Source organism: Colletotrichum godetiae, assembly GCF_030913485.1.
Source record: "Colletotrichum godetiae strain CBS 193.32 chromosome Unknown BDP55scaffold_44, whole genome shotgun sequence".
Lineage (NCBI taxonomy): Eukaryota > Fungi > Ascomycota > Sordariomycetes > Glomerellales > Glomerellaceae > Colletotrichum > Colletotrichum godetiae.
The window spans coordinates 247,112-270,536 of NW_026851292.1; the positions used below are offsets into that span (position 1 = coordinate 247,112).

Below are 23,425 nucleotides of genomic sequence, written 5' to 3' on the forward strand. Positions count from 1 at the left end.
CGTCGTCTCCCCGATCACTTGCCGGTCCTATGATCGTGTCACTCGCTCAGCCAAAATAACAGCACTGCTAGTTACTATCTTTAGTATCTACGTTTTCGTCTTTCCTATGCGGTTCTCGCCTTGACGCATTTTCTGTCCGTTTTGACATCTCTTGGCCCGTGGAGCTACCTCATCCGAACTACCGCTGCCGCCTTGTCTCTATATCATCCAGAGCATAGCTTGGTCGATATCTCCTAGCTGCTCTCACCAGCAATTGCGTATATCTCACCTTCCCCCCGCCTCTCAAGGACGACACCCACTCACAACCGTCAAGCTGGACGAAAAACAACTAGAAGTCTTTATTCGGACAATGGGAGCTAAGCTTCCCAATCCGCATCGCGTCTGCAGCATGCGTAATCCACTCACGAGAACGCTGCTTTTTGCAGTCGTCGTCCTCATCGTCATGGCCCTCACCCTCAAGAACGATGCCATCGACGTTCGCGGCCGTATTATGAAGACGGGTGCCGGTGTCAAGTCATCAATCACGCACCAGCAGCCCCTGGACCCCGTCAAGTCGCACGGTTCCTCGTCGCTTTCCGAGAAGATTCCCGCCGAGCCCGCTCCTTCCTCGACACACGTCATGAACTGCGATATAAACACCGACCACATCAAGACACTCAAGGACAAGTATGGCCTTTCCGAGAAGATTCATTACTTCAAGCGTTACGTCAGGTTTAGCCGCAAGCCCATCCAGCGCAAGGGCTACACCGTTTTGGATCAGGAGTTCCTTCCTAAGAAGTTCAAGACTGTCGACATTACAAAGTCGTACGCTCCCGAGGAGTGCCACGAGCCCCTGGATGTTCCTGTCACACAGTCTTCCTACCCTTCCACTGTCAACGCCTCCGACTTCATGTTCGCTGTTTCTACTACCTACAAGCGTTTCAACGACCCGAAGACAAGTCCGATTAAGGAATGGGCTCACTGGCTTACCGACAGCAACGGAAAGTCCAATGGTGGCAAGCTTTTGCTGTTGCTCCTTGACGCCAGCGACGCTGAGTTGAAGGACGCCAGCGACAGGCTTAAGAGAGTAGGAATCGACGCCGACGTCGCCCACTCCGACCCCTCCATGGAGATGGCTGTTCGCTACCTTACCCTGGTGCCTTATCTGTACAACCACCCTGAGCGAAAGACAAGAAAGTGGCTCGTCACTTGCGACGACGACACCTTCTTCCCCAGCATGCATGGTCTGATTGACAAATTTGCCACCTTCGACCACCTTGATCCTCTCTACATCGGAACCCTTTCCGAGGACGTTAACGCCATTCACCGCCACGGCTCCCAGGCTTTCGGTGGTGCTGGTGTGTTCCTCAGCGTCCCTCTCGCGGCTGCCATCAACCAGCTCTACGAGTCTTGCAAGACGGAGACAAAGATTAAGGAGGCCAACTCCGGCTGGGGTCCTCAGGGCGATATCCTTCTCCGCAAGTGCATCTACGAAAACACCGAGGTTCGCCTGACCAACATTTGGGAGCTTTGGCAACTGGACTTATACGGCGACCCGGCCGGCTTCTACGAGTCTGGTATCAAGCCCTTGAGCTTGCATCACTACAAGGGCGGCGGCTGGCACTACGCCAAGCCTCTCCAGTCTGCAAAGGTCGGACACGCCTGCGGCGAGGATTGCGCCTACCAGCGTTTCATCACTGCTGATGACTTCATCATCGCCAACGGTTTCAGCGTTGCTCATTACCCCCAGGGTATCGACTTCAACCTGGACCAAATGGAACGCACCTTCACTCCTGCTCCGGATGACATTGGCTGGAACTTGGACTACATGTTCGGCCCCCAGCGCAGATCGTTGCACAAGACCGGTCGCAAGATTGCATGGGAATTGCAGGAGGCTCATGTGCAAGAGGATGGATCCGTACTCCAAGTCTACACTCGCCGGAAGGACGACGAGCGGTGGGTCGAGGAGGACGGTGAGCCGATGAGCAAGATTGACGGTGTTATTGAGCTTGTCTGGATCCCTTCAACATGAAGTGCCCTCGGAACTGCCGAGCACGACGATACGATACAGGCAGAGGCACCCCCGATAACCTCTCGCCTCATGACATGACGGGTCGGATGATTCTGGCATTGTAAAAGGCTCAAGGATGGATCAAAGCCCATTCACAGCTCATTTCACGCATTTGTTCAACCCAGGACATCCCGGCTTGTTCCCATAGCTGACCTTCGGCTGAAATGGCACGGGCCCGTTTCGATTCAGACGGCAGCAAAAAGTCAATTTGGCCGACAAAGAACGACAGGTTGCATTGCCCAGGGCGGGCACCTTACATTACGACAACGCCCTTGGACAGGATCATAATTATAATCCGCTGACCGTGATACCCTCATTTCATCACCACAAAACTCTTCGATTCAACTCGCATCTCGACATCGGCATACAGCTCGCATCGAGCTTCGGCGTTTGAGTATGATACGGGGATCTTTTTCTACATTGACAGCATGCTGGCAAACGCTTACCCTCTTTCTTTTCTTTTCTTTTCTACCACTGCGGCATTGCATTGCACATAGATGGATTGCGTGGATGAATCTCGCAATCGGCACATAGACCTGTGACAGGCCGGACGTTTGGAGTCATGATAAGGACGTTGGGTGTCCTTTTTGGAGGTCAACCACCTGGTATGGTTTGAATTTGGTGCAAGGAAAGGCAGTCATCGGTGCCTATGTAGAGTTTTAGATCAAGTGTATACCAATGCTACGAAATATTCAACAGTTCAAAACTTGACCATGCGCCTTCTTTCCATGCAGATCTGTCACTATTCGTTTGGATCGCCATCGGCTTTGGAGATGCTCTGAGATGAGACGAACTGGTCGACTTGAGCCTGAGATCCCAGGCCTTAATCGACAATGGTCGTCAGGCACAAAACTTATCTGTCTCAGCCACGCCCCACCCCCACCCGAGGCAGGCTCGCGCCACAATGCACTCGTGCCCCGCCAACGTCAGTTCAAATGGCTGCTTCCTTTCCATGCTTCGAGCAATGAAATCATCAGGTTTGCGACATACCGTACCTAGCTCGAGGTTCTACAACGACGTCCCCTCAGCCCCAAGAGGCACTCTTCGACCATGACGACGTGAGTATTACCTCTTTGCACACCAACGTCTCTGCTGATCCCTTCGTCATGGCTAGCATTTCGAACATCCTGTCGTTGCCTTTCCGCAAGTCCACACAGCTATCGCTCTCGTCGACAATACGACAGTACATCAACACCAAGTATGACCAACACCCGGACATGTTTCGCCAGGACCTTGAGGTCATCGACGCCCTACGACGAGATGCGATCAACGTGAGGGAGCCGCACCCTAGCGGCGTGAAGAAGCTTCAAGCCTACGCGGGACAGCTTGTGTGGATCGGGGGCAAGTTCCCGATCGACGTATGTGTCTTCACTACACCTAGTCATACTCAAACGAGAGAAATGCCGGGAGGTTACTGACGCAGCTTGCGAACAGATCGGGGCCGAATTCACGTGGTATCCAGCGTTGGGATACAATACCGAACGACCGATGGTGCGAAACAACCTCAAATACGAACTCATGAACATTCTGTACAACCTGGCCTCCCTCTACTCCCAGCTCGCGGTGGCGCAATCGAGATCCGGCACCGAAGGTTTAAAGACGGCTGCAGGCCACTTTGCCTCAGCGTCTGGAGTATTAGAACACATGCTGAAGGAAGTCATGCCTGAACTGCGCATGTCTGATCCGCCAGAGGACATGGACGCCAACACCCTCGAGTCTCTGTCTCAACTGCTTCTGGCACAGTCGCAAGAGTGCTTCTGGCAAAAGGCGGTCATGGACGGTTACAAGGATGCCATCATCGCTCGACTGGCCGCCCGTGTGTCCGATCTGTACAACTCGGCGGGGGAGGCTGCGATGAAGAGTGAGGCGATCAGCTCTGCCTGGATCCACCACATGAGCGCAAAGCATCACCACTTTGCTGGTGCCGCGCAATACCGAGCCGCATGCGACTGTCTCGAGAAGAGAAGATATGGCGAAGAGGTTGCTCGCTTGCAACACGCTGTGAGCTGTGTGAATGAGGGCCTGAAGGAGAGTCGGGGCGGTTACCTTAACAAGGCGGTGCTCGAGGATCTCAACGGTCTCAAACGAAAGGTCGAAGAAGATCTCAAGAGGGCTGAGAAGGATAATGACGTTATTTATCTCCGTGAGTACCGACATCTGGCTAGTAGGGAATGCACGTCTAACTTGAGAAGAACCTGTACCGCCAAAGTCAGAGCTCAAAATCCTCGACAGAGCCAATATGGCAATAGCCCGAGTGCCTCCACAAGTAGCTAATCCCTTTGATTACGTCGGGGACCAGGCTGAGTTCGGCCCGGCACTCTTCACGAAACTAGTCCCGTTCTCCGTCCACGCTGCCATTACCATCTACGAGCAACTACGCGATCGCATAGTAAACGAGAACATTATCGGCCAGATGGAAACACAGACGGAAAAGCTACACGTCATGCTAAGCTCCATCAACCTGCCTGGTTCGTTGCAGGCACTTGAGAAACCGCTTGGCCTACCTCACAGTCTGGTTCACCATGCGGAGGAAATACGGCAAGCCGATGCTATAGGCAGGATTCAACGAGCCTTTTCGGATATCGATAAGCTAAGAACTGCTGATATCGCAATTTTCAATGAAGGCAAAGCGATACTGGCAGCTGAAGAGGAGGAAGATAACCGAATGAGACGGAAATACGGCACAGACAGATGGGCAAGACCGGAAAGTCGCAACGACCCCCAGGGAGGCCAGTTTTGGGCTCAAGTGGCTGAGATTGAAGGCTACTTTGCGAGCAGTACAAGCAGCGATGCGGTCGTTCGAGACAAGTACAAGGAGATACAAGACCTGCTCGAAATGCTCTCTGGATCCGACCGAGCCATTATGGACTATGTACCTTCTTCTAGGCGCATGGATATCCCAGAGCATCTGAAGCCGGTAATAGGTAGGCTTCGGGGAGCTTACAACGACGTCCTGCGACTTGAGTCCAAGAGGAGAAAGAAGGCGGAGGCGTTGCGGGAGAAGGCCAGGACGGATGACATTAAGCCGGATATCCTGAAAGAAGCTGCACGACTCGAGAGAACGTACCCGACAACAGCTATTGTCCCGGCTCACTTTGAAGACTTTTTCGAGAAGCGCCTCGACAAGCTATACGACTCTGAAATCGAAGCCGTGGCCAAGGAGGAGGACGAGCAAGAGCGCCTCATGACTGAGGTGCAGAGAGTCAACCGAGAGTTTGAGAGTCAAAAGAAGAACATGACGAGCGGTAGTCGGGAGCGTGAGCAGGCGCTTCAGAAGCTTGACAATGCCTACTACAAGTACAAGGAGATTGTCAATAACGTGGACGTGGGTCGCAAGTTTTACAATGACTTGAGCAAGGTCGTGGGCCAGAACTTCCGCGATCCTGTCAAGGCTTGGGCTGCAGAGCGGCGGGTGGACGCCAAGAGTCTCGAGGAGTAAGAATGTCACCTTTGCGTATCAACTCATCGTGCTAACTAGCTAATAGGGAGGTCAGTATGCCGCCGCTTAATTCTCTGAACCTGAACCGATCACCGGTTCACTCCCCGACCGGCTCGAACTACGACCCGCGACCGCAGTCTTACTTCAGCGCCAGCGTCGTCCCTGGTACAACAGCACAGCAACAGCAGCCACCTTCGCGACACGAAGTTCACTCTCCTGCGGGGGCACATATCCAGTCGTGGGCCGGATCAACTGTTGAACCGCAACACCCGAGACCCGCGGCCGCAATGTCGAATATGTGGCAGCCGGACATGGGCATCAAGTTCGGGGCTCAACCAGGCGCACCGGCACCTTCCGGCGGACCAGTACAGGGCCAGGGCCAGGCGAGCCAGCCGCCGCCGCCGCCACAAGGAGGCACCTGGAACCCGTCTTCTGGGATCAAGTTCGGTTAGGGTACGGACCGATTTCCACCACCTACAAAGAAGAGACGGTAAAGAGGGGGTGAATATTCCAGTGCGAGGAAGGCTTCCATTTGGTTGACTTTGAGCGAGTCGTTTGGCGTTGATGGATTTGCGTCGTCTTGCTAGATGTACCATAGCTCCGTCGCGAAGCCAACTTTTTTGTGTTCAAACCGGAAGAATACATGCATGGTTTGTTCATGTACATACGAAACGTTCCTAAGCATAATCGAAGTACTCGATACATGGTGAATTATCAGAGAATTTCCCGCATTCTCTCCACGAAGAGGCCTTAATGCGGATTATCCATCTTTCCCCATCAAGGGCTGCAGTGAATACGAGGCATCTGGGATGGGCAGGATGATTTGTTTTTCATTTTCCGCCATTCTTTCCCATGATTCATCTCTTCTATTATCCAAATTAGGGACCAAATCGAGGTCTCTAGTCTCAGAAACATGATCCTCTTGAGATTGACGATATCCAATCCCGAACCCCACTGTCACAGGACCATGAGTTTATTTGACATGTATTCTCAGAAAAAACGCAGAACGACAGAATCATCACTGCAGGAATGATGAATCGATTGCGCACCAGCGGTGTTGATGCGACTATGACTGAACGCAAGATTCTGGGCGCGTGAGCATTATATGACGGGCGCAGTGGACGAGGGTGGTGGTGTTGTATAGCATCGACCATAGATGGACATGGCTGACTGCATGAGGCGGTGGGCAGATAGGCAAGTAGACGTCCGGGAGGCCATCGCCAGTGGATGTTTGAGGCGCATTTCGATATCGAGGGCGTGGATATGTGGGAAACGAAACTGGGCCGCTACATAGTTACGATGCCCAGAGGCTTAAAGAACGTTGCAACCACGTCATATTTTTCCTCTGGGATTAGGAAGGTTCAGCGCTAAATTTTTTATTTTTTTTTTAGAGTTTTACGGCTTTCTGGAATGTTTTCTCCAATCTTTGCGCCTCTTGCCTCTTTTTTCGGCCGATACGGAGTAGGATTTGGAGAAAAGAAGTTTTGCGGCTGCATGGCAATTTGAACCGGAGTTGACCGCGGGTTCCTGGATACAAGACAAGGAGAAAACCATGGGAGCCGCTTGACTCGGTGTTCTTTTTCTTATGGAATTAGTAAGTGCAAGCGACATTTGCCGATGAAAAGGGTTCTTGATTCAGTTGGCGACCGTCGCTGAGTCAGTATCTGCCGAGGAAGGAATCTTCGGACGTGGTCCGCGATAGCCGTTGAAGAGTCTGCAGTTCGCATATTGCAGTCGCCGGTTGGGACTCACTTGCTCGTAAGGATACGGATCTACCTGGTCTTGAAAGTAAGTGTAATAGTGTAGATGTATGTGTGCTGTTGTCGTGGCAATGGTTAAGCAAGTCGAGAGTTTTATTTACTTAATTAAGCTTGGGGGGGGCGGCAATGCGGCAGGCATCGGGCGATGAACCAAATTGGAAGTTTGAAAATCGATCCTGACAGCCAACAAAGATCAAAGATCCGATCGGTCGAACGCCTTTGACAGGAGCAGAAAAACGTCCGGCCGAGTCATTCCATTGGTCTTTCTTTGGCCTGTGGACGCGTCTCATAGGCCGCTCTAGAACGTGCAAGAAGGACCCTAAGAAAAGGAGTGACGGGTGGATCTGATCTGGCGGCTGGCCCAGTTGGGTGCCGTTCGAGGGTCCAAGGAGGGACGAGAGAGGGACAAGAGGGGTATGATGTCAGATTCTCTTTGGTTGGAAAGAGAGCCTCGCCCACCTGTCTGCTGTGCACCACAACAATGTTTTTTCTTCGGTATCTCTTTGCCATACCTATATTTTTTTCTGGGTATCTCTTTTTTTTTTCTGCCCTTTTCGCTTCCTCCCCTCCACACTCCTTGTTGTGTCTCCCGCCAGCCTCAGGTAACAGTAACTAACCGCCATACCGCCGCCGCTGCCAGCCAGAACAGAAAAAAGTAGGAGAAATAGGAAAAGCGCGACGCCCGGAATGGTTTAGGTGACACTTCCTTGCCCGCCTTTCCGCATTCCTTCGTTACCGCCGCCCGCCCCCCATTCTCCAAAATCCAAATGCACCCCGTGGCCACGCGAGATCCACGAGCGGATACGTAGTTGTCGCCTCCCCCGCCGGGCTGTCAATCCGAAAGTCCCCTTTTGACAGAAAAAAAAACCAAAAAAAAGAGACAAAGCAACAAAGACTCGGAGGAGGAAAAAAAAAATAAGAGAGCAGAACGAATCCGAGGACAGAGAGATAGAGAGTGGCCTGGGTAGACGAGAGCCGCCAACACCGCCGTCTCACCCCCTGCTTGCTACCCATCGACATCAGAGCACGGCTACACACACACAGACACAGTCTCTCTCTCTCTCTCACGCTGCTCACTGTCACTGTCACTGTCACTGTCACTTACGCTCATTCTCATTCTTTGCTCTCATCTCACCTCTCACTCATTTCCTCCTCTCCCTCGCCCAACTCGGCTCAGTTCGCTCACACCACCCCCCCCCCACAGACGACCGCACCCGCCACCCCTGTGCGGTGTGCTAAGCGCGCATCCGCGTGTTTTTCCCACTCCAATGTCCGAGGCCCAACGCGAGCGGGAGGTCCAGCGATATCTCCAGAGCTGGCAGGTCGCCCAGGGTTCCTCATTTAACGTCGCCCTCAATGTCGACAGCATCGCCGCCCCGGACCTTCATGGCAACGGTTACAAGCCAAAGGCCTCGGCCGACAAGGCGCTCACGGCCTTCGCCCAGCTGGCCGTGCTGAAGCTCAACGTCAAGCGGGCTATGGTGTCGCTGATCGATACCACCACCCAGACTATCCTTGCCGAGGGCACCCGTTCCATTCAACTTGGCGACTTTGATCACTTGCAAGACCAGAATAGCGGCGGATTGAACGACGATGACAAGTCGAGCAACGATAATGAACTGTGGCGTACGTAAGCCTCTCCATTCCGATGACTACCTGCATCGCTCAGTCCCGGCTGCGGCTGCGGCTGCGGCTGCGGCTGAGGCCTGCTTCTGGAGCCAACCACCATCGCTACATGCCCATAGCCTTCTTGACGCATGTTGGCTTCATGCTTCAATCTTCTTATCCGTGTGCAATGTCAGGCTCAAACATACGGGAAGAGGAGGTCTATTCATGTTGAGAGCTCCTATGCTGACAATTGTGACTCCACTAGTCGGCGCCACCATTCTATCTCGTCCTGATGCTGTTTGCGAACACTCCATGGTGAACACTTGCACAGGTTTGGATGAGAAGGGCCGCCCCTATACGGCAACCGGACTCATCGTCAACGACTGCCGCCTCGACTCTCGCTTCAGCCAGCGTCCCTATGTGCTGTCGGAGCCTGGCGTACGCTTCTATGCTGGTGTGCCCATCATCTCACCCAGCGGTCACAAGATTGGCTCCTTTGCCGTCTCCGATGAACGACCTCACGATGGACTCACGGCGGAGGAGATTCGGTTTATGCAGGGCGTGGCCCAGACGGCCATGGAGCACCTGGAGTGGGCGCGAGATCGCGTGGATAGGTTCAAGGGCGAGCGGATTGTGCGAGGACTGGCGACGTTTATCGAGGGATGTTCTATTATGAACGAAGATTCAAATTCTGTCAAGGACGACATACCGAGGAGCCCTTCGACGGTACGGCCGCCGGATATGCCGCTCATTTCGACGCGGCGGCCGATGCCGAGATCGAATTCCTATTTTCGCAACGCCGAAGCACTCATGCGGTCTCGAGAGTCGTCTGCGTCCCGCCAGCAAAGCGGTACCACGGAACCCCCGGGTCCCAGCACCGAGAACCCGCCGTCGCCCAAGAAGGTATTCCAGCCGAGGGTCGACGGTCTGTCGAAACTCTTCAACCGCGCAGCAGACGTCCTTCGCCACTCGACGTTGGCTGACGGCGTAGCCTTCTTTGGAGCCACGGCAACGAGCGCCATGCCCGGAGGCCAGTCGAGGTCGGGAAGGAATCAGTCGTCGGACGAGGAGGACGTCACACGACCCGCCACATCGGGCTCTGGGCTCGACAGCTCTGATTCGGATACATCACCCTCCTCCAGGCCCTGCAAGATTTTGAGCTTCTCCGTGGCTGACGAGCGGGCGCGCGCGCGCATCGAGCAGGGCCCGGCACTTTCACTCGGCATTCTTGAAAAGTACTTTTCCATGTTCCCCATGGGCAAAACCTTCTCCTTCACCGAAGCCGGGCTTGGGGTTTCATCGGGTGACGATAGTGCGAGTGATAGGGAGACGATGGGCGTCGACGGAGCAGCCCCGCCTGACAGAACCGAAGGCAGACGGCGAAAAGTCAAGATGGTCCACGAGGAGCTCCTCAAGAAGATTCCCGGAGCGAAGACTGTGGTATTTGTGCCCCTATTCGACTACGGCGAAGACAGGTTAGCCGGCGGATGTTTCCTCTGGACCTCCGTCACCGGCCGCATGATGAATCTCGACCAAGACCTCTCGTATCTCCGTGCCTTTAGCAACAGCATCATGACCCAAGTAGGCCGCATCAACAGTCAAAAGAACGAGGCTGCCAAGACGACCTTCATCGCGAGCATGAGCCACGAACTTCGCAGTCCTCTTCACGGCATCCTCGGGTCTGCCGAGCTTCTCCAGGATACCAGCACCGACGCATATCAGTCGGGTCTCATCAGCTCCATCGCCACCTGCGGAAAGACGCTACTTGACACACTCAACCACGTTCTCGACTACAGCAAGATCAACAGGCTCGGGCGGGCGCAGATGAGACGGCGTGCAAAGCAGAACCAAAATAGGCCCGTGGCTATCACGTCAGACTCTCTCGAAAGCTTGAGCATGTCCTCCGTCGTGGACCTCGCTGTTCTGGTGGAAGAAGTAGTCGATGCCATCGCAGCGGGCCACGCCTTCAAGAAACTCGTCGGCGCGGGATCCCTGGATGGACCCAAGCCTAGCATCAGTGTCAAGGAGACGAATAACGTGAGGTCGGTGGGCAATTTTCAGGCGCCAGGGGCCAAGGGTCCTGTATCAATATTGCTAGACGTCGACCCGAAAATACCATGGCTGGTGAAGGCGCAGCCAGGAGCCCTCCGGCGGATCATCATGAACCTGTTTGGTAACGCCCTGAAGTACACGACGCAAGGCTACGTTCTCGTATCTTTGACCGGCCAGACGAGGTCCGAGGGGACAAAGATCGACGCCATGATACGCGTGGCGGACTCTGGCAAGGGCATGTCTGAGGAGTTTCAACAAACCCGACTTTTCCTCCCCTTCAGCCAGGAGGATTCATTCCAGCCCGGTACGGGACTGGGTCTCAGCATCGTCAAGCAGATTGTCGACTCGTTGCGGGGGACTCTCGAAGTCAGGTCCGAACAAGACAGAGGCACCGAGTTCGACGTCCACCTCAGCTTCACTTCGGCATCTGACGATACGGAGAGTCCCCGCGAGCCGGACGAGGTGATGCGCAGCACCGTAAACGAGACAAAGGGCATGAAGGTTGTCCTCCTCGAGGAGGAGCGCACCCCCGACGCGCCGCCCATGACGAAGCACGCCGCGAAGCTGAACCAGATCCTCACGGAGACGTGCTCCGAGTGGTTCGAGATGAAGGTCGTTAAAGAAACCCCCAGCGATCCGCCGGGTGCCGATATGTATCTCTACTCTGAGCCCCCTTCGGTAGAAATACTGGAGAAGCGTTTCAAGGATAATTCGCGGAGATCTCCTAGTCAGAAGAAAGCGCCCTTTATCATTGTCTGTCCGACGGCGGAAGAAGCGGTCAACATTCTGCAGGACCACAGCAAGCTATTATTAGACTTTTCGGAAATCGTGGAAGTGATACCGCAGCCGTAAGTACCTGCACGGTTCTCGTGATGGTTCTCAGGGAACTCTGCATTCGTACCGACGCCCATACTAACTGATCATCACAGATGCGGCCCACGAAAGCTAGCCAAAGTCTTCAGCCACTGCCTCAAGCGGGTAGAAGAGCTAGAGAGAAACCAAGCAGCGCGCAACTCCTCCGGCCTTCTGGCCCCCGTACCACCAGCCCCCGACGGCACCACCCCCGGCAACGAAATCCGCCAGGTCGAACGAGTCGGCACCCCGCTCCACCAGCACGTCAGACCCGAGCAGCTCGAGCCGGAAATAGGCGTGCAACCCATCATCAAGCCCCTAGGCGCAATGGCCCTCTCCCCAGCCCTCAACGGCGGCCAGCCAGTGCTCGTGGAACAAAAGAACGTGACGCTACACGTCTTGCTTGTAGACGACAACCAGATCAACCTCAAGCTCCTCGTCATGTTTATGAAGAAGTGCGGCTTCACGTACGAGCAGGCCGAGAATGGACAGGAGGCGCTCGATCGATTCATCGAGGCGTCGAGCTCGTCTATCGAGGCGAGCGCGAGTAAGCGCCGGCGATTCGATTTCGTGCTCATGGATATCAGCATGCCCATCATGAACGGGTTCGAGGCGACCAAGAGGATACGGGAGTATGAGCGGGAACACAGGTTGCAGGCGACGACGGTGGTGGCGCTGACGGGGCTGGCGAGCGCGGATGCGAGGAGGGATGCGGAGACGTCTGGGTTTGATGTTTTCTTGCCCAAACCGGTGCGTTTTGCCGAGTTGCAGAAACTTCTTACGGCGTCGTAATGGGTTCACGTCAGTAAGAGAGCATCGCGGTTGATTGCTCGAGGCAGTCTTCATTATGGATATTCCCTCCCCCCCTTTTTTTCTTTTCTCCGAGCATAATAAACAAGGCGCCCTTCTAGGAAATAGACTAGGTCCTCTAAACGTCAACTACGAAAGAAGTTTTACGGGGGGTTTTCCCGCCTTTGACGGTTACATGGTTTGTAATTACGATCAAAAAGACAAATACCATTTTTATGTTTCTTCTTCGCCCTTTCTATATCTATCCCTCTTGTGGTCTCGAGGCGTGTTCTGAATTCTAGTGCCCTGGGATATGTTGCCAAAGGCGGGAGTAAGACGAAACTCCCCGCACATGGTCAAACATTTTGCCCTTCCCCCCTTCCACGTCATGAATAGGTTACTCCTCCTGCGAGAGGATAGGAGCCGCCGCAGGGTCGTACGAAGTTCCGAAGCCCTTTGCCAGGACGGCACACGCGTCGTGGACAAGTTTTCTGCTAATCTGGTGGACACTAGAAGGGGAAAACATCAGTTAGTTAGCCCATATCCAACCAAGCAACGAGAAACAGCCAACGGGCACAGATAAATCCGCCCATCCGACCTGGAAACCATGATAACACATACCCAGCAAGCACAAGCACAGAATGCGTCGCCCCCTCATACACCCTCGTCTCAACCTCGACCCCAACGCCCCTCAACAGCTCCGCATACGCCAACCCCTCCGTCGTCAACAAATCCACCCCCGCGACAGCCAGCCACGTCTTCGGGCTCCTTGCCAGAATCTCGGGCGGTGCGAAACACGGCGACGCCTGCCACTGCTTCTTGTCGGCGTCGCCGCGGGAGAAGTAGAGGTCCTGGTACCAGCCCATGCGGGAGGGCGTCAGCCAGGGGACGTGTCGGGTGGCGGACCAGCCTGTGGAGGCGGTGGCGGTTGAGTCGATTACGGGGCAGAGGAGGAGTTGGGAGATGGGGGGCGGAGAGAGGGAGGCGAGGGAGGCGGTTAGGGTTGTGATTGCGGCGAGGTTGCCGCCTCTGTGCAGCGGTGAAGTGTTAGTTTTGTCTGGGCGGTCGGGGCAAAAGGGGGAAGGTTAAACAAACGCTGAGAGGCCGCCGATTGTGACGAGGGATGTGTTGATGGATAGACGGGAGGCGTTGGAGGGGTCGTAGAGCCACTTTAGGCCCGTGAGGCAGTCGTCAACGGCGGCTGGGTAGACGTGTTCTGGGGCGTGGCGGTAGTTTATCGTGACGACGACGCAGTTCACATCTGTGTTTGAAACTCTCATTAATGCTCACGCTCCCGCTCACTCACAGCAGCGTTTCCAGTCTATCAATATCCCACAATCCCACAAGGAGGAGAGGGACCACGTGCGTAGGAGAGATTCGAGCAAAGATGGAAATCGAGAGTTGAAAAACCTACATTTACAAACATGCGTCAAGAAGCCATTTTCGTTATCCAGCCCACCATTCACCCACCCGCCGCCGTGAAACCAGACCAAGCAAGGCCACCCGGCCTGGGACGGCGCCTGGCCCTCGGGGACGAAGACGCGCACCTGGATCTCGCCGCCAATCTCCTCGTCCCACTGCTTGCCCACGGGCGAGAGCTTCTGCGTGGTGTGCGCGAGCGGGTTCGGCGCCGAGCGCGAGGCCGGGTCCCAGGGTCGGGCCTCGGAGGGTTCCATGTACTGGATGATGGCGTCGTGGAGGGCGACGTACTCTGGATCCAGCTTGGCGCGGACGGAGGGGTGGATTGGTTGGTGGATTTTCCTTTGGTCCGCCATTTTGATGAGATGATGGGTACCTTTGTCGGATTAGTCTGATGTTGTCTTTTCGTGGACGGTTACTGAGAAGAGTGTGGTACTTCTCGTGTGAATCAGTTCCGGTCTACTATTGTCTACTGTGGTGTTTCGGGTTTACGTTTGGTTGGAAAGTGAGAGAGAGAAATGAGGAGAACGGGTGTGAAGTTGAAGATAACTGACGTGATTGGCGAGTGGAGTTACTTTGGGGTCGAAAATGAGGCTTTTTAGAAAGTTTGTGGTGAACGGACCCCTATCCCACTCATCCCGTAGCTCGAGATTTGCCCGTTCTCGGCAATCTTTGAAGAATTTCAGATGGGGCGTCCCGCTTGCACCGGCACTTGATCGGACGGGTAGAGACCCGCTAGTCCACGATTGAGCCAGGATGTACGGATGGTGCCTTTGAAGAATGCATATATCTCTAAGCCCAGCTACGCAGACACGGCCATATCTCTGTGGTCACGATGAAGAGGCGAAAGGAGCTTCGAATGAGGCATGATGAGTCGTTGGTTGCGTGTAATCAGGAGATTGAATTTCCTACTTTTCTAAGGTTGATCTCATGTTCATGATCACCACTAGGTGCCCCACCTCATGTCAACTTTAGAAAGTGTTTAGGTTTCTATCATTACCACTGCCACTTCCGTCGTCTCAACTATTTCATCCAGGGTTACCTCTCTCTACCGCTATTGATGTCACTAACATCACTCTCAGCTTGCTTTCTGGGTAAATTCTTTGAATAATAAAGTAATTCGAAAAAGACAACAAGAAAAACAATAGTGCCAAACATGAGAATGGGGGCTGAAGATATGTTGGCTGGCGGGTTAGTGTGCCACCCACTTGTTACTCTGCTCATGGCCGACTGAAGTCATCATTGTACTTGGTCGTAATCAGGGGAGATGACGGGCCAGGTTCCGACAGGTCTGATGAGAACTGCAGCTAGGCCGATTTTGGATCGCCATAAGTTCAATTTATGGGGAACACTTAGAAAATGAGAATAGTGTGATGAGTTACCGTCAAGGCTTTCCTCGATTCACCTTTATCGCGCACGTGGTGGTGATTAGCCTTCGGGTCAAATGCTAGCATCGCTTATCGAGCTTGATGGCAAAAGGCCAAGTATCACCTTGACTTTATATGCAGACAATAATAGGCCAGGGCAGGTCACTGTGCTTCATACGAATTCTTGAGTCCCTGGCTGTTATTAGTAGATTAAGAGGACTCGAAGTGTTGAACGAAGATGACGATGAGGGAATATCGTCGCGACCTTCCGAAAGCGCGGAAAAGTGCTTGGCTTGTAAACGGAAAAGTCACAATATGGTTGGGGCTTGGCAAAATGGCGATGCTGATGCTGCATGGTAGATTTAATATCGATAGGCGTCACCGCCTTCTCACAATAGAGATGATGCCAAGCCTTGGGAACAAGCCAACCGGCTTAACAACCGCCGAGATCTATCAGTTTGTTCATCGCTCTAGGTGTGCCAGACCAACTACATCGCCAGTCATCCTTTTGATTGGTGTGTAAATTCGTCGGCAATTTGAAGAACTTGAGTGCCGAGTTTCCAGAGGAAGGATGATGTACTGCATGCAGCTTCAACAACTGGGAAGGAACCGATAGGAAATAGTCATCATATTCCCGGCTGACTACTACCGCTCCGGCACACGGAATGTCGTGCAGATGTCTCCGCGAGATACTTGGGTGAAAGTGCATGCGAAGATAGGTCGGGAATTACTGTGAAAGTGAGCCTCATGCCCTTGATCAACCGACACCGCTGATAACCGAATGTTATTTGCAATTGCCATGAACTTCAGTTCATCCCAAGCCGAAAAGTTTCCTGTACGCCGGTACGGGGTGCCTTGGTGTGAGTTTAAGCATAAGAGCAAACTACTGGCCTTCCCCGCTCCGGCCGGTCTCGTCCCCCCGGCCTTCCCCGCAAACTCAACGTCAATTTAGTTTCTCGTACTTCCGTATGGGCCCCGCAGTCTTGGAGAGACCCTGCTTTTCCGTCAAGCTTCAGAGTATCGAACCAGCTATCCGGTCCTCGGCTTGACATCATGCCTCCAATTCCTGGGTTCATCAAGTGCCAAGTTTGGTATCTTCATACCAAGCTCGTGCTCTGGCTCCTAGGCACGCACCGGATAAGCAAAGCTGCAGATGGAATGGAACCCTAAACGACTCAGTCAAATTGGCCAGCTCTTGGCCGATCTTGGACGGAGTGAAAGTGAGGGGAACCTTGAACAAGGCGAACTTCACGAGATCTTTTGAGCTTGGTGGTGTTCTAACTAGAAGGCAGGTTTTTGCATAAATATGAACCTTGAGGATGCCATGATGGAACGTTGTGCTCTTCAGCTTGCTCCATGCCCTCCAAGTCGTTGATACCATCAACCATCTAGCCGGAGAGCAGTCACGTAGAAATAATCATGAGAATCACCTCACTAGCAACCACGGCGCTCGCCAGCGCCGCCCTCTCATTCGCAGCCATCTCCCTCCCCAACGGCTGGTTCTCCATCTCCCCCGACGAGAAGCTCAACCCCGGCAAACTCGACGGCGAACCCCGGTTTCTAACATGGATGGCCGACTCCCAGATCAAGCACGGCGTAGAACCAACCTATGCCTACACAATCTCCGCCTTCTACTCGGGCGTCCTTGGCGCCTACGAAAGGACCGGCGACAAGAGGTACTACGACTACGTCAAGCACGCCACAGACATCCTCCTCTACCCTGCCCAAGACGGCGAGATCCTGCTCTACAATAACAGCAACTCCATCGACGACATTCGCTTCGGCCACACGTTTCTCGACATCTACAACGCCACCGGCGACGAAATCTACAAGACTGCTGCGACCACCTTGCGCAAGCAGATTGATCGTACAGGCCGATCCCCGGACGGCGGGTTCTACCACCGTTACCCCGTCTACATAGACCAGATGTGGCTCGACGGAATTTACATGCTCGACGTCTTCTACGCCCGCTGGACCGCCGAGTTCGAGCCGGATAACACCACCGCCTGGGACGATATCGCGCTGCAGTTCGACCTCGTCACCGCGGGTACGATCCTCGGCAACGCGACAAACGGCCTGCCGCTGCACGGCTTCGATTGGAGTAAAAAGGCCATCTGGGCTGACCCGGAAACGGGCGCCTCGCCTAATGTTTGGGGTCGCGCTGTCGGGTGGTACGTCATGGCTCTCGTCGACACCCTCGAGTTGTTTCCCCTGGACCATCCGGGCCGCGAGCGGCTGGTTGGATATCTGCAGCACGTCTCGGACGCTGTTGTTGCTGCGCAGGATGAGAAGACGAAGGGATGGTGGCTTGTCATGACGCCTGGGACCGAGGGCCAGTGGGGGAATTATATCGAGAGCTCTGGGTCTGCCATGTTTGTGTACGGCTTGCTCAAGAGTGTTCGTCTGGGCTACATTGAGGGCGAAAAGTACCTCAAGTCTGCGCTTAGCGGGTACAAGTTGATGACGGACACGTTTTCTGACACGCGCAAGAGCGATAATGCTCTCGTCTGGGGGTGGACTGTGCAGACTGGTAGTTTAAGCTCCAACGGCACGTTTGAGGTAAGTGGAAATTCTTCTCATGCTATGAATACATTGATTGGCCTCGTTTCTGACCCTCCTTCTAGTACTATGCCAGCATGCCACTGTTTGAGAACGACCTCAAGGGTGTTGCTCCTTTCCTCTTTTCCAGCTACGAATTTGAGTTGTACCTAGAACAGAAGAAGTAATAGCGGCAATCCGCTGAAGAATTGAAATGATCTTGCCCTCAGAATACAAGTGCAGAATGGAGTTCAGATTGGTGGCCAGGGGAGCAAGAGAACGGGAAGTTTCCGTCCGATGATCGCTCACTTTGAACTATCCTTGTTGGCCCGCTCCTCCCGTCGACGCAGAACGCCTCTCTGGAATGATCGCAAGACAGCTCCCATTCTCTGCCGTCCTTTGCTGAGATTGTCGATGATGTTGGGCTTGCGGGACGAAAATTCGGTCGTCTCCTCCTCCTAGGCAGTAGAGAGTTGAGTTGAGTCGACCGTCTTGTCGTCCTCGGCGGTATCGTTGTTTCCATCATCATCGGGATTAACTCCTCCAACCGCAGCTTCGTCTGAATCAGGCTGGGCATGAGACGTTTCGTCGATAGCGGCCGAAGGCATGATGCGGCGCTGTAGATTCGACTGTGAGTGGACCCCCCTTCTTAATACGCATCCGTATAGGAGATCTAGAAGCCACTGTATCGTCGAAATCATCATTTTCGTTGTCGCCGTTATTGTCTCCATCGTCGGCAAACTTGTAGGCATGGAAACTCCGTATTTCGAAGCCAGTGGAACATCAGCGTCAAAACCCATACGACTTTCGTCTGAGGTTCATCAGTCTGGTATTCTAATGGAACTGGGACGACCGTCTGGACTGGGCGACTCATCGGCTTCAGCATGAAATCTCCTCTGAACCAATATTGGCCCATTGATAGGTCCAAGCAGATCATGTTACGGCGAGTGTCGATGATATTTCCATTGCGAAACTCCGATGTCAACTTCTCCAGAAGGACGGTCAAGCTTTCTTCTATATACCATGATCTCAAGCCCTCTAATTGCTTGGTCAGATGGGTCCTTAATCTCAATATATCAAGTGGAATAATGTGATAGACTTCGGTAACAAGAAGGGCATGCTTTGTGAGGACGCAGTAGTTGCCGCCACGTTGACGTGCCTTTTGAGGAAAGAGTGTCAATTTCAACTTCTCCTTTCTACCATTATTCATCGAGGAGCAGCTGATGCTTACAATTTTGGCTTCGGACGTGTTGCTCAACGGCAGTTTTGGCCAACACAGGAGGTTAGGCTCCTTCGCGTAGCCTCTCATGACCGAGTAACGAATTAGTAAACTCAAAAAAGAGCTGACGGGGGTGCACCGTACAAGAACGAAGAAGAGTTGGTGTTGCGATGGCCCACGCCGGAAACTCTGTGGGTAGAAGCCTCTTTGCCCTGGCGCTGGTCATATCATCCAGATCGCGTCGAACTTCTGTCAACCTCTCCAAGCCCATGGTCATCAACGTGGACTAGAACAAAGCCTTGTCCAAGCAAAAACCCTTCATCAAGGCATCTGAATGGAACTGTCTACACAGTTGATTGATCTGTTGCACTAAGAAGATCTTCTGGTCGAGGTCCTTGAGGTAGTTGCTGTTCGGGAGCTGCGGTGTGTGTGTGATGCCAGACGCCGAAAGAGGCACTCAAGATCTAGCATGCTGATCACGCTGTTTGGTATGGTGTTAGCAATCTATCGGGTGCATCGATGAAGATCGGGAAGACATTACCCTTCGCCAGGGCCTTCTCGGCTCAAGAAAACATCTAGCAATTGTCGCATCTTGGGAGTGCGGGCCAGATTAGCCTGATCAGGATTGCTGTACAGTATCAGTCATCTAATTATCAACTGCAGTAGTGAATTAATTGTTACATTGTACCCTTGTGAGTCTGACCGACTGAAGTATTTCTCCAGCAGTTGGAGGAACTCGGGTTTCAGGGCCACGGCCACTGGATTGGGGCCTGATGAATTGACACCACGCATCTTCCGATGCACGTGGCTTTGGAGAAAATGCGCGATGGAAGCAGCGTCCTTCGAGGCGGTGTCCATCGAAACGGCGTCCATCATATGCAAAGGAGAGAAAGAAAAGCTGAGAAAGTGCTTTTAGGCGACTCTGTTGAGCTGAGAGCTGTTGTGAGATGAAGCCTGAAAGTGCATCTGAGTGAGGTGAGGATGGAAGGTGAGCCGGAACCTCAGATGGGTGATAGGAGCTGGAATTAAGATAAGTAGGTAGGTGGGAAGAAAATTCTACGAACGTCGGGATGGAAGCGAGAGGAGGGCAAGGAAAAGTCTGCCTGGGAAGGCACCACCCGTATTTCGTTTGTCCCTGCTTCTTCCCTACAGACTGCCGCTTTTGACATTCCGATTGCTGCCTCTATCATTGTCATTGTTCCTGTCATTTTCAACGTTCTTTTTGTATATCTTCCGGCGAGCAAACTTTCAAAGACGAACCAAAGAGCCATGAATATGGGTTATTCTGGTAGGAAAGCGCGTTGGAGCGGGACTGCGTTGACTGGACACAAAGTCGACCTATAAGCTTGGATAGATAATGAACTCTCTTGGGATTCAATACATAAAGAAATAACTTTTATATAGTAGTGCTAGATGGCCTGTTTAAAGCCAATGCTACGAGGCGAACCAAAATATGAAAGCATCATCCGTCAGCCGATACCTAAGCCATGACGATTGACCGTAGCCTCAAAGAGCTTCTGTAAATCTTTATAGTCTTCGATCGACCCATAGATCTTCATTTCCGTTCGAGACAATCATCAAACATCTCCCGAGTGAACTTCCACACCTTCTCATCCAACCCTCGCTCTCTCATATCCCCCAAAACCTCCTCATTGTCAACTCTTTCCCCCTGCGGACCAACCAAAAAGATCCCACCACTAGACTTCTTCACACATTCAACCCCGCCAGGAACCCTCACAACTCCTTCCCGTTCTTGAGAATCATACAGATCACTAGTTGCCAGAAACAACCCCCTCGCACCCGCCTCCTCAACACTCATCTCCCCAGTTGCCCCACCCGCTCCAAACCGCCTCGCCCTCTCCAAACCAGGCGTCGCCACCATGCCAGGCATAGAATGCACGAAACTCACACCGGGGTTCTCTCTTGCCAATACCTCGAGTGCGAGCGTGCCCATGGTCGTAGCCTGCACCGAAGCAGGCCAGAACCCCCAGTTTCCTGGCCGACGGAGGTCAAGATCGTCCTCGTCGACCATAGGACCCTCCAGTCCCGCCGCTAGCACCGAGATGACCCGCGGGCGGGGCGCGTTGTTGAGAAGCGGGAGGAGCCTTTGTACGGCGCGGAGGCGGGTGTAGTACCGCGTTGACATGGACGGGTCTAAGCCTTCTATGGTATTTCGGCGTCCTTCAAATGCGATGAAGCCGGCGGAGAGGAAGAGGATGTCGACTTTCGTTTCCTTTTGGAGGATGGTTTCCATAGCGGTATCGATGTCCGATACGAGGGCGTGGTCTGCGGGGAGGATGGTATAGCTGGCATCTGGATATGTGTTTGCGCGCAGCGAGGCGAGGAAGGTCTCGTGGGATGCGGCGGTTTGAGGACGGGCGATGGAGTAGATGCGTGGGGACTCCGCGTGTTGGGCCAGGTGTTGGAGGGTGCTTTCGCCAATACCTGACGTTGCGCCGATGAAGACTGCTACCAGACCCTTGGGCAGAGATGCAACGAGGGCATTGGACTGCTTGACTAGCTGAATAGAGACCATTGTCGAGAGCTTTATCTATTATTGGGTAAGTAATCCCTTGGTCAGTTCGTTATTCACAATTGTTGGGCTTTTAGATAGCAAGACTTGTGCAATGTTATCTTGAACTTCAGCAGCCCCCTGCCTTACGCTAATTCCTTATATGCTATCGCAAATAGGCAGCTGAGGCTCAGCATTCGATCGAATTTCGGACGAGAGGTATTCACTTTTTAGGTATGAGTTCCGCCTATTGGTCGGCGGGAATCCATCTGACATCCTGTCATCAAGGCCGAGTACCGAGGAGTTGGTCAGCAATGGGCAGCTATTCGGCTAGATAGCTTTGCAGCGGATGACCGAAATAGTCCGAAGTACGAGACCTTCAGGGAGGAACACTTCTCATTTGAACGTCCTGCCTTCCTAACATCGGCTATCCAGCGCGGATGCTTAGGTATTAAAGCCTCATGTCCTTCGTATCCTTACTCTTACCACAATTCCGAAGCCGCGCATACTCTCCCATATCCCCATCTCATTTTCCCGGCGAAAGGTGACTTCCTCCGCGCGCACTGTCATAGCAACATTTTCTTCAAAAGTTGTGGAAGAAGACGTGTGCTTCAATATCTGCCGAGGAGGGGGTGGACCCGAAGAAGATGACGAAGGTGACGACGGTTCCATGCCGGTCCTGAAAAGCCCCCACCGACCGGCCTTTTTATCCTCCTTTGCCTGTTCGACGACGGCACGGACGACGGTGCGATCGAGCTTCGGCTCGGGCTGTAGCCTTTTCGCGAGACGCCGGGCCAGGCCTTCATCGCTCCACCACCATTCTCCTTCCCTCGACGACGACGACGACGACCCTACATTGGTGTCGTCGTCCCAGCGGCCCCATTCGTCGAATTCATATGAGGAGCCTATTATATTTCCGGAGGCTGAGCCCGAGCTTGGACCTTTGGTGTCACCCCTCCCCTTGGAATCGGGATCGGGCTCCGGTTGCACGCGGATGACTTCCGCGACCTGTCCTGCCTTGGGGTCGGCGTCCGAGGCGATGATCCATTCTGGACCAACTGCTGCCGAGGGAACGAGATAGAGCTCTGTTGATACCGGCGGGTGAGGGGTTGTCCCTAGACATGTCAAGAGTGACGTGATGTGGGGCGTCAGAAGCGGGAGAAGGGCTGTCGTTGTGACGGTATCTCTGGCAGTTTGTTGAGCTTGCGTTTCACGGAGGAGGGAAGAGAGGTTGTTGAGAGTTGCTGAGACCGATGAGTTGGGGTTGAATGACGATGGCGAGTGGTAGGATGTCGTTGCCTCGTTGTATGAGGGGGGCAGGTCCCCGTCCCCATCACGACTTTTCGACATCGCGACGGTGCCTTAGAGTAAGTTCAGAACTAGGTTGATGTTTCGCGGTTTGGCGACCGAGACCTGTATGAAGGTGAACTCGTAGGGCTGATGCAGTGCGAGTCGTGGGTAAGATGATTGGAAGCCAGGCGTTCGTCTGTCACAGGGTGGACGACCTTGAGAGATGGACCGCAACTGTTACCGAGCGCTCTTCTGCTGGAAAACGCCTCGGGCGACGGCTGACATCAGGTGTGTGCCGCAATAATGAATGAACCTTGGAGGATCGGGAAAGGCAGGCAACGACTTTCGGTGCCGAGACGGCAATTCCGCAATGATGAAAGAGTGGAAACACAGTTCGATGTGGTGGTTAAAGTGCTTTCGGCCGATGCCGATGGGAACATCAGTTCTACTTTCACAGGGCTGAGCGTTGGGAACCGGAATGCCTGCGCGGAGTGGAGGTCATAATCCGGGGATGGTGGCGGAGATTATCG

General features: G+C 53.6%; 7 protein-coding genes across 7 annotated transcripts; 4 read left to right on the forward strand and 3 right to left on the reverse strand.

Annotated features, from left to right (window-relative positions):
• Positions 1 to 442: 442 nt before the first annotated feature.
• Positions 443 to 2,011, forward strand: BDP55DRAFT_559932 (uncharacterized protein; the record flags this gene model as incomplete). Its single annotated transcript, XM_060569946.1, has 1 exon — positions 443 to 2,011. The coding sequence occupies one exon, from the start codon at positions 443 to 445 to the stop codon at positions 2,009 to 2,011; it is 1,569 nt and encodes a 522-aa protein (XP_060425743.1).
• Positions 2,012 to 3,156: 1,145 nt separating this feature from the next.
• Positions 3,157 to 5,941, forward strand: BDP55DRAFT_559837 (BRO1-like domain-containing protein; the record flags this gene model as incomplete). Its single annotated transcript, XM_060569939.1, has 4 exons — positions 3,157 to 3,408; positions 3,485 to 4,193; positions 4,243 to 5,485; positions 5,536 to 5,941. 4 exons carry the CDS (start codon positions 3,157 to 3,159, stop codon positions 5,939 to 5,941), a joined length of 2,610 nt encoding a protein of 869 aa, XP_060425744.1.
• A 2,576-nt stretch (positions 5,942 to 8,517) lies between these two features.
• Positions 8,518 to 12,553, forward strand: BDP55DRAFT_559792 (hsp90-like protein; the record flags this gene model as incomplete). Its single annotated transcript, XM_060569933.1, has 3 exons — positions 8,518 to 8,875; positions 9,123 to 11,757; positions 11,839 to 12,553. The coding sequence occupies 3 exons, from the start codon at positions 8,518 to 8,520 to the stop codon at positions 12,551 to 12,553; spliced, it is 3,708 nt and encodes a 1,235-aa protein (XP_060425745.1).
• A 58-nt stretch (positions 12,554 to 12,611) lies between these two features.
• BDP55DRAFT_752353 (Alpha/Beta hydrolase protein) lies at positions 12,612 to 14,325 on the reverse strand (the record flags this gene model as incomplete). Its single annotated transcript, XM_060580661.1, has 4 exons — positions 12,612 to 13,059; positions 13,172 to 13,579; positions 13,646 to 13,811; positions 13,965 to 14,325. 4 exons carry the CDS (start codon positions 14,323 to 14,325, stop codon positions 12,948 to 12,950), a joined length of 1,047 nt encoding a protein of 348 aa, XP_060425746.1. The 3' UTR covers positions 12,612 to 12,947.
• A 1,962-nt stretch (positions 14,326 to 16,287) lies between these two features.
• On the forward strand, positions 16,288 to 18,062 carry BDP55DRAFT_617375 (cell wall glycosyl hydrolase YteR; the record flags this gene model as incomplete). The annotated part of the gene is made up of 2 exons (XM_060571281.1): positions 16,288 to 17,895; positions 17,961 to 18,062. Exons 1-2 carry the CDS (start codon positions 16,756 to 16,758, stop codon positions 18,060 to 18,062), a joined length of 1,242 nt encoding a protein of 413 aa, XP_060425747.1. The 5' UTR covers positions 16,288 to 16,755.
• A 2,586-nt stretch (positions 18,063 to 20,648) lies between these two features.
• BDP55DRAFT_559786 (short-chain dehydrogenase/reductase) lies at positions 20,649 to 21,629 on the reverse strand (the record flags this gene model as incomplete). Its single annotated transcript, XM_060569931.1, has 1 exon — positions 20,649 to 21,629. The coding sequence occupies one exon, from the start codon at positions 21,627 to 21,629 to the stop codon at positions 20,649 to 20,651; it is 981 nt and encodes a 326-aa protein (XP_060425748.1).
• A 435-nt stretch (positions 21,630 to 22,064) lies between these two features.
• BDP55DRAFT_559864 (uncharacterized protein) lies at positions 22,065 to 22,955 on the reverse strand (the record flags this gene model as incomplete). Its single annotated transcript, XM_060569942.1, has 1 exon — positions 22,065 to 22,955. The coding sequence occupies one exon, from the start codon at positions 22,953 to 22,955 to the stop codon at positions 22,065 to 22,067; it is 891 nt and encodes a 296-aa protein (XP_060425749.1).
• Positions 22,956 to 23,425: the final 470 nt, after the last annotated feature.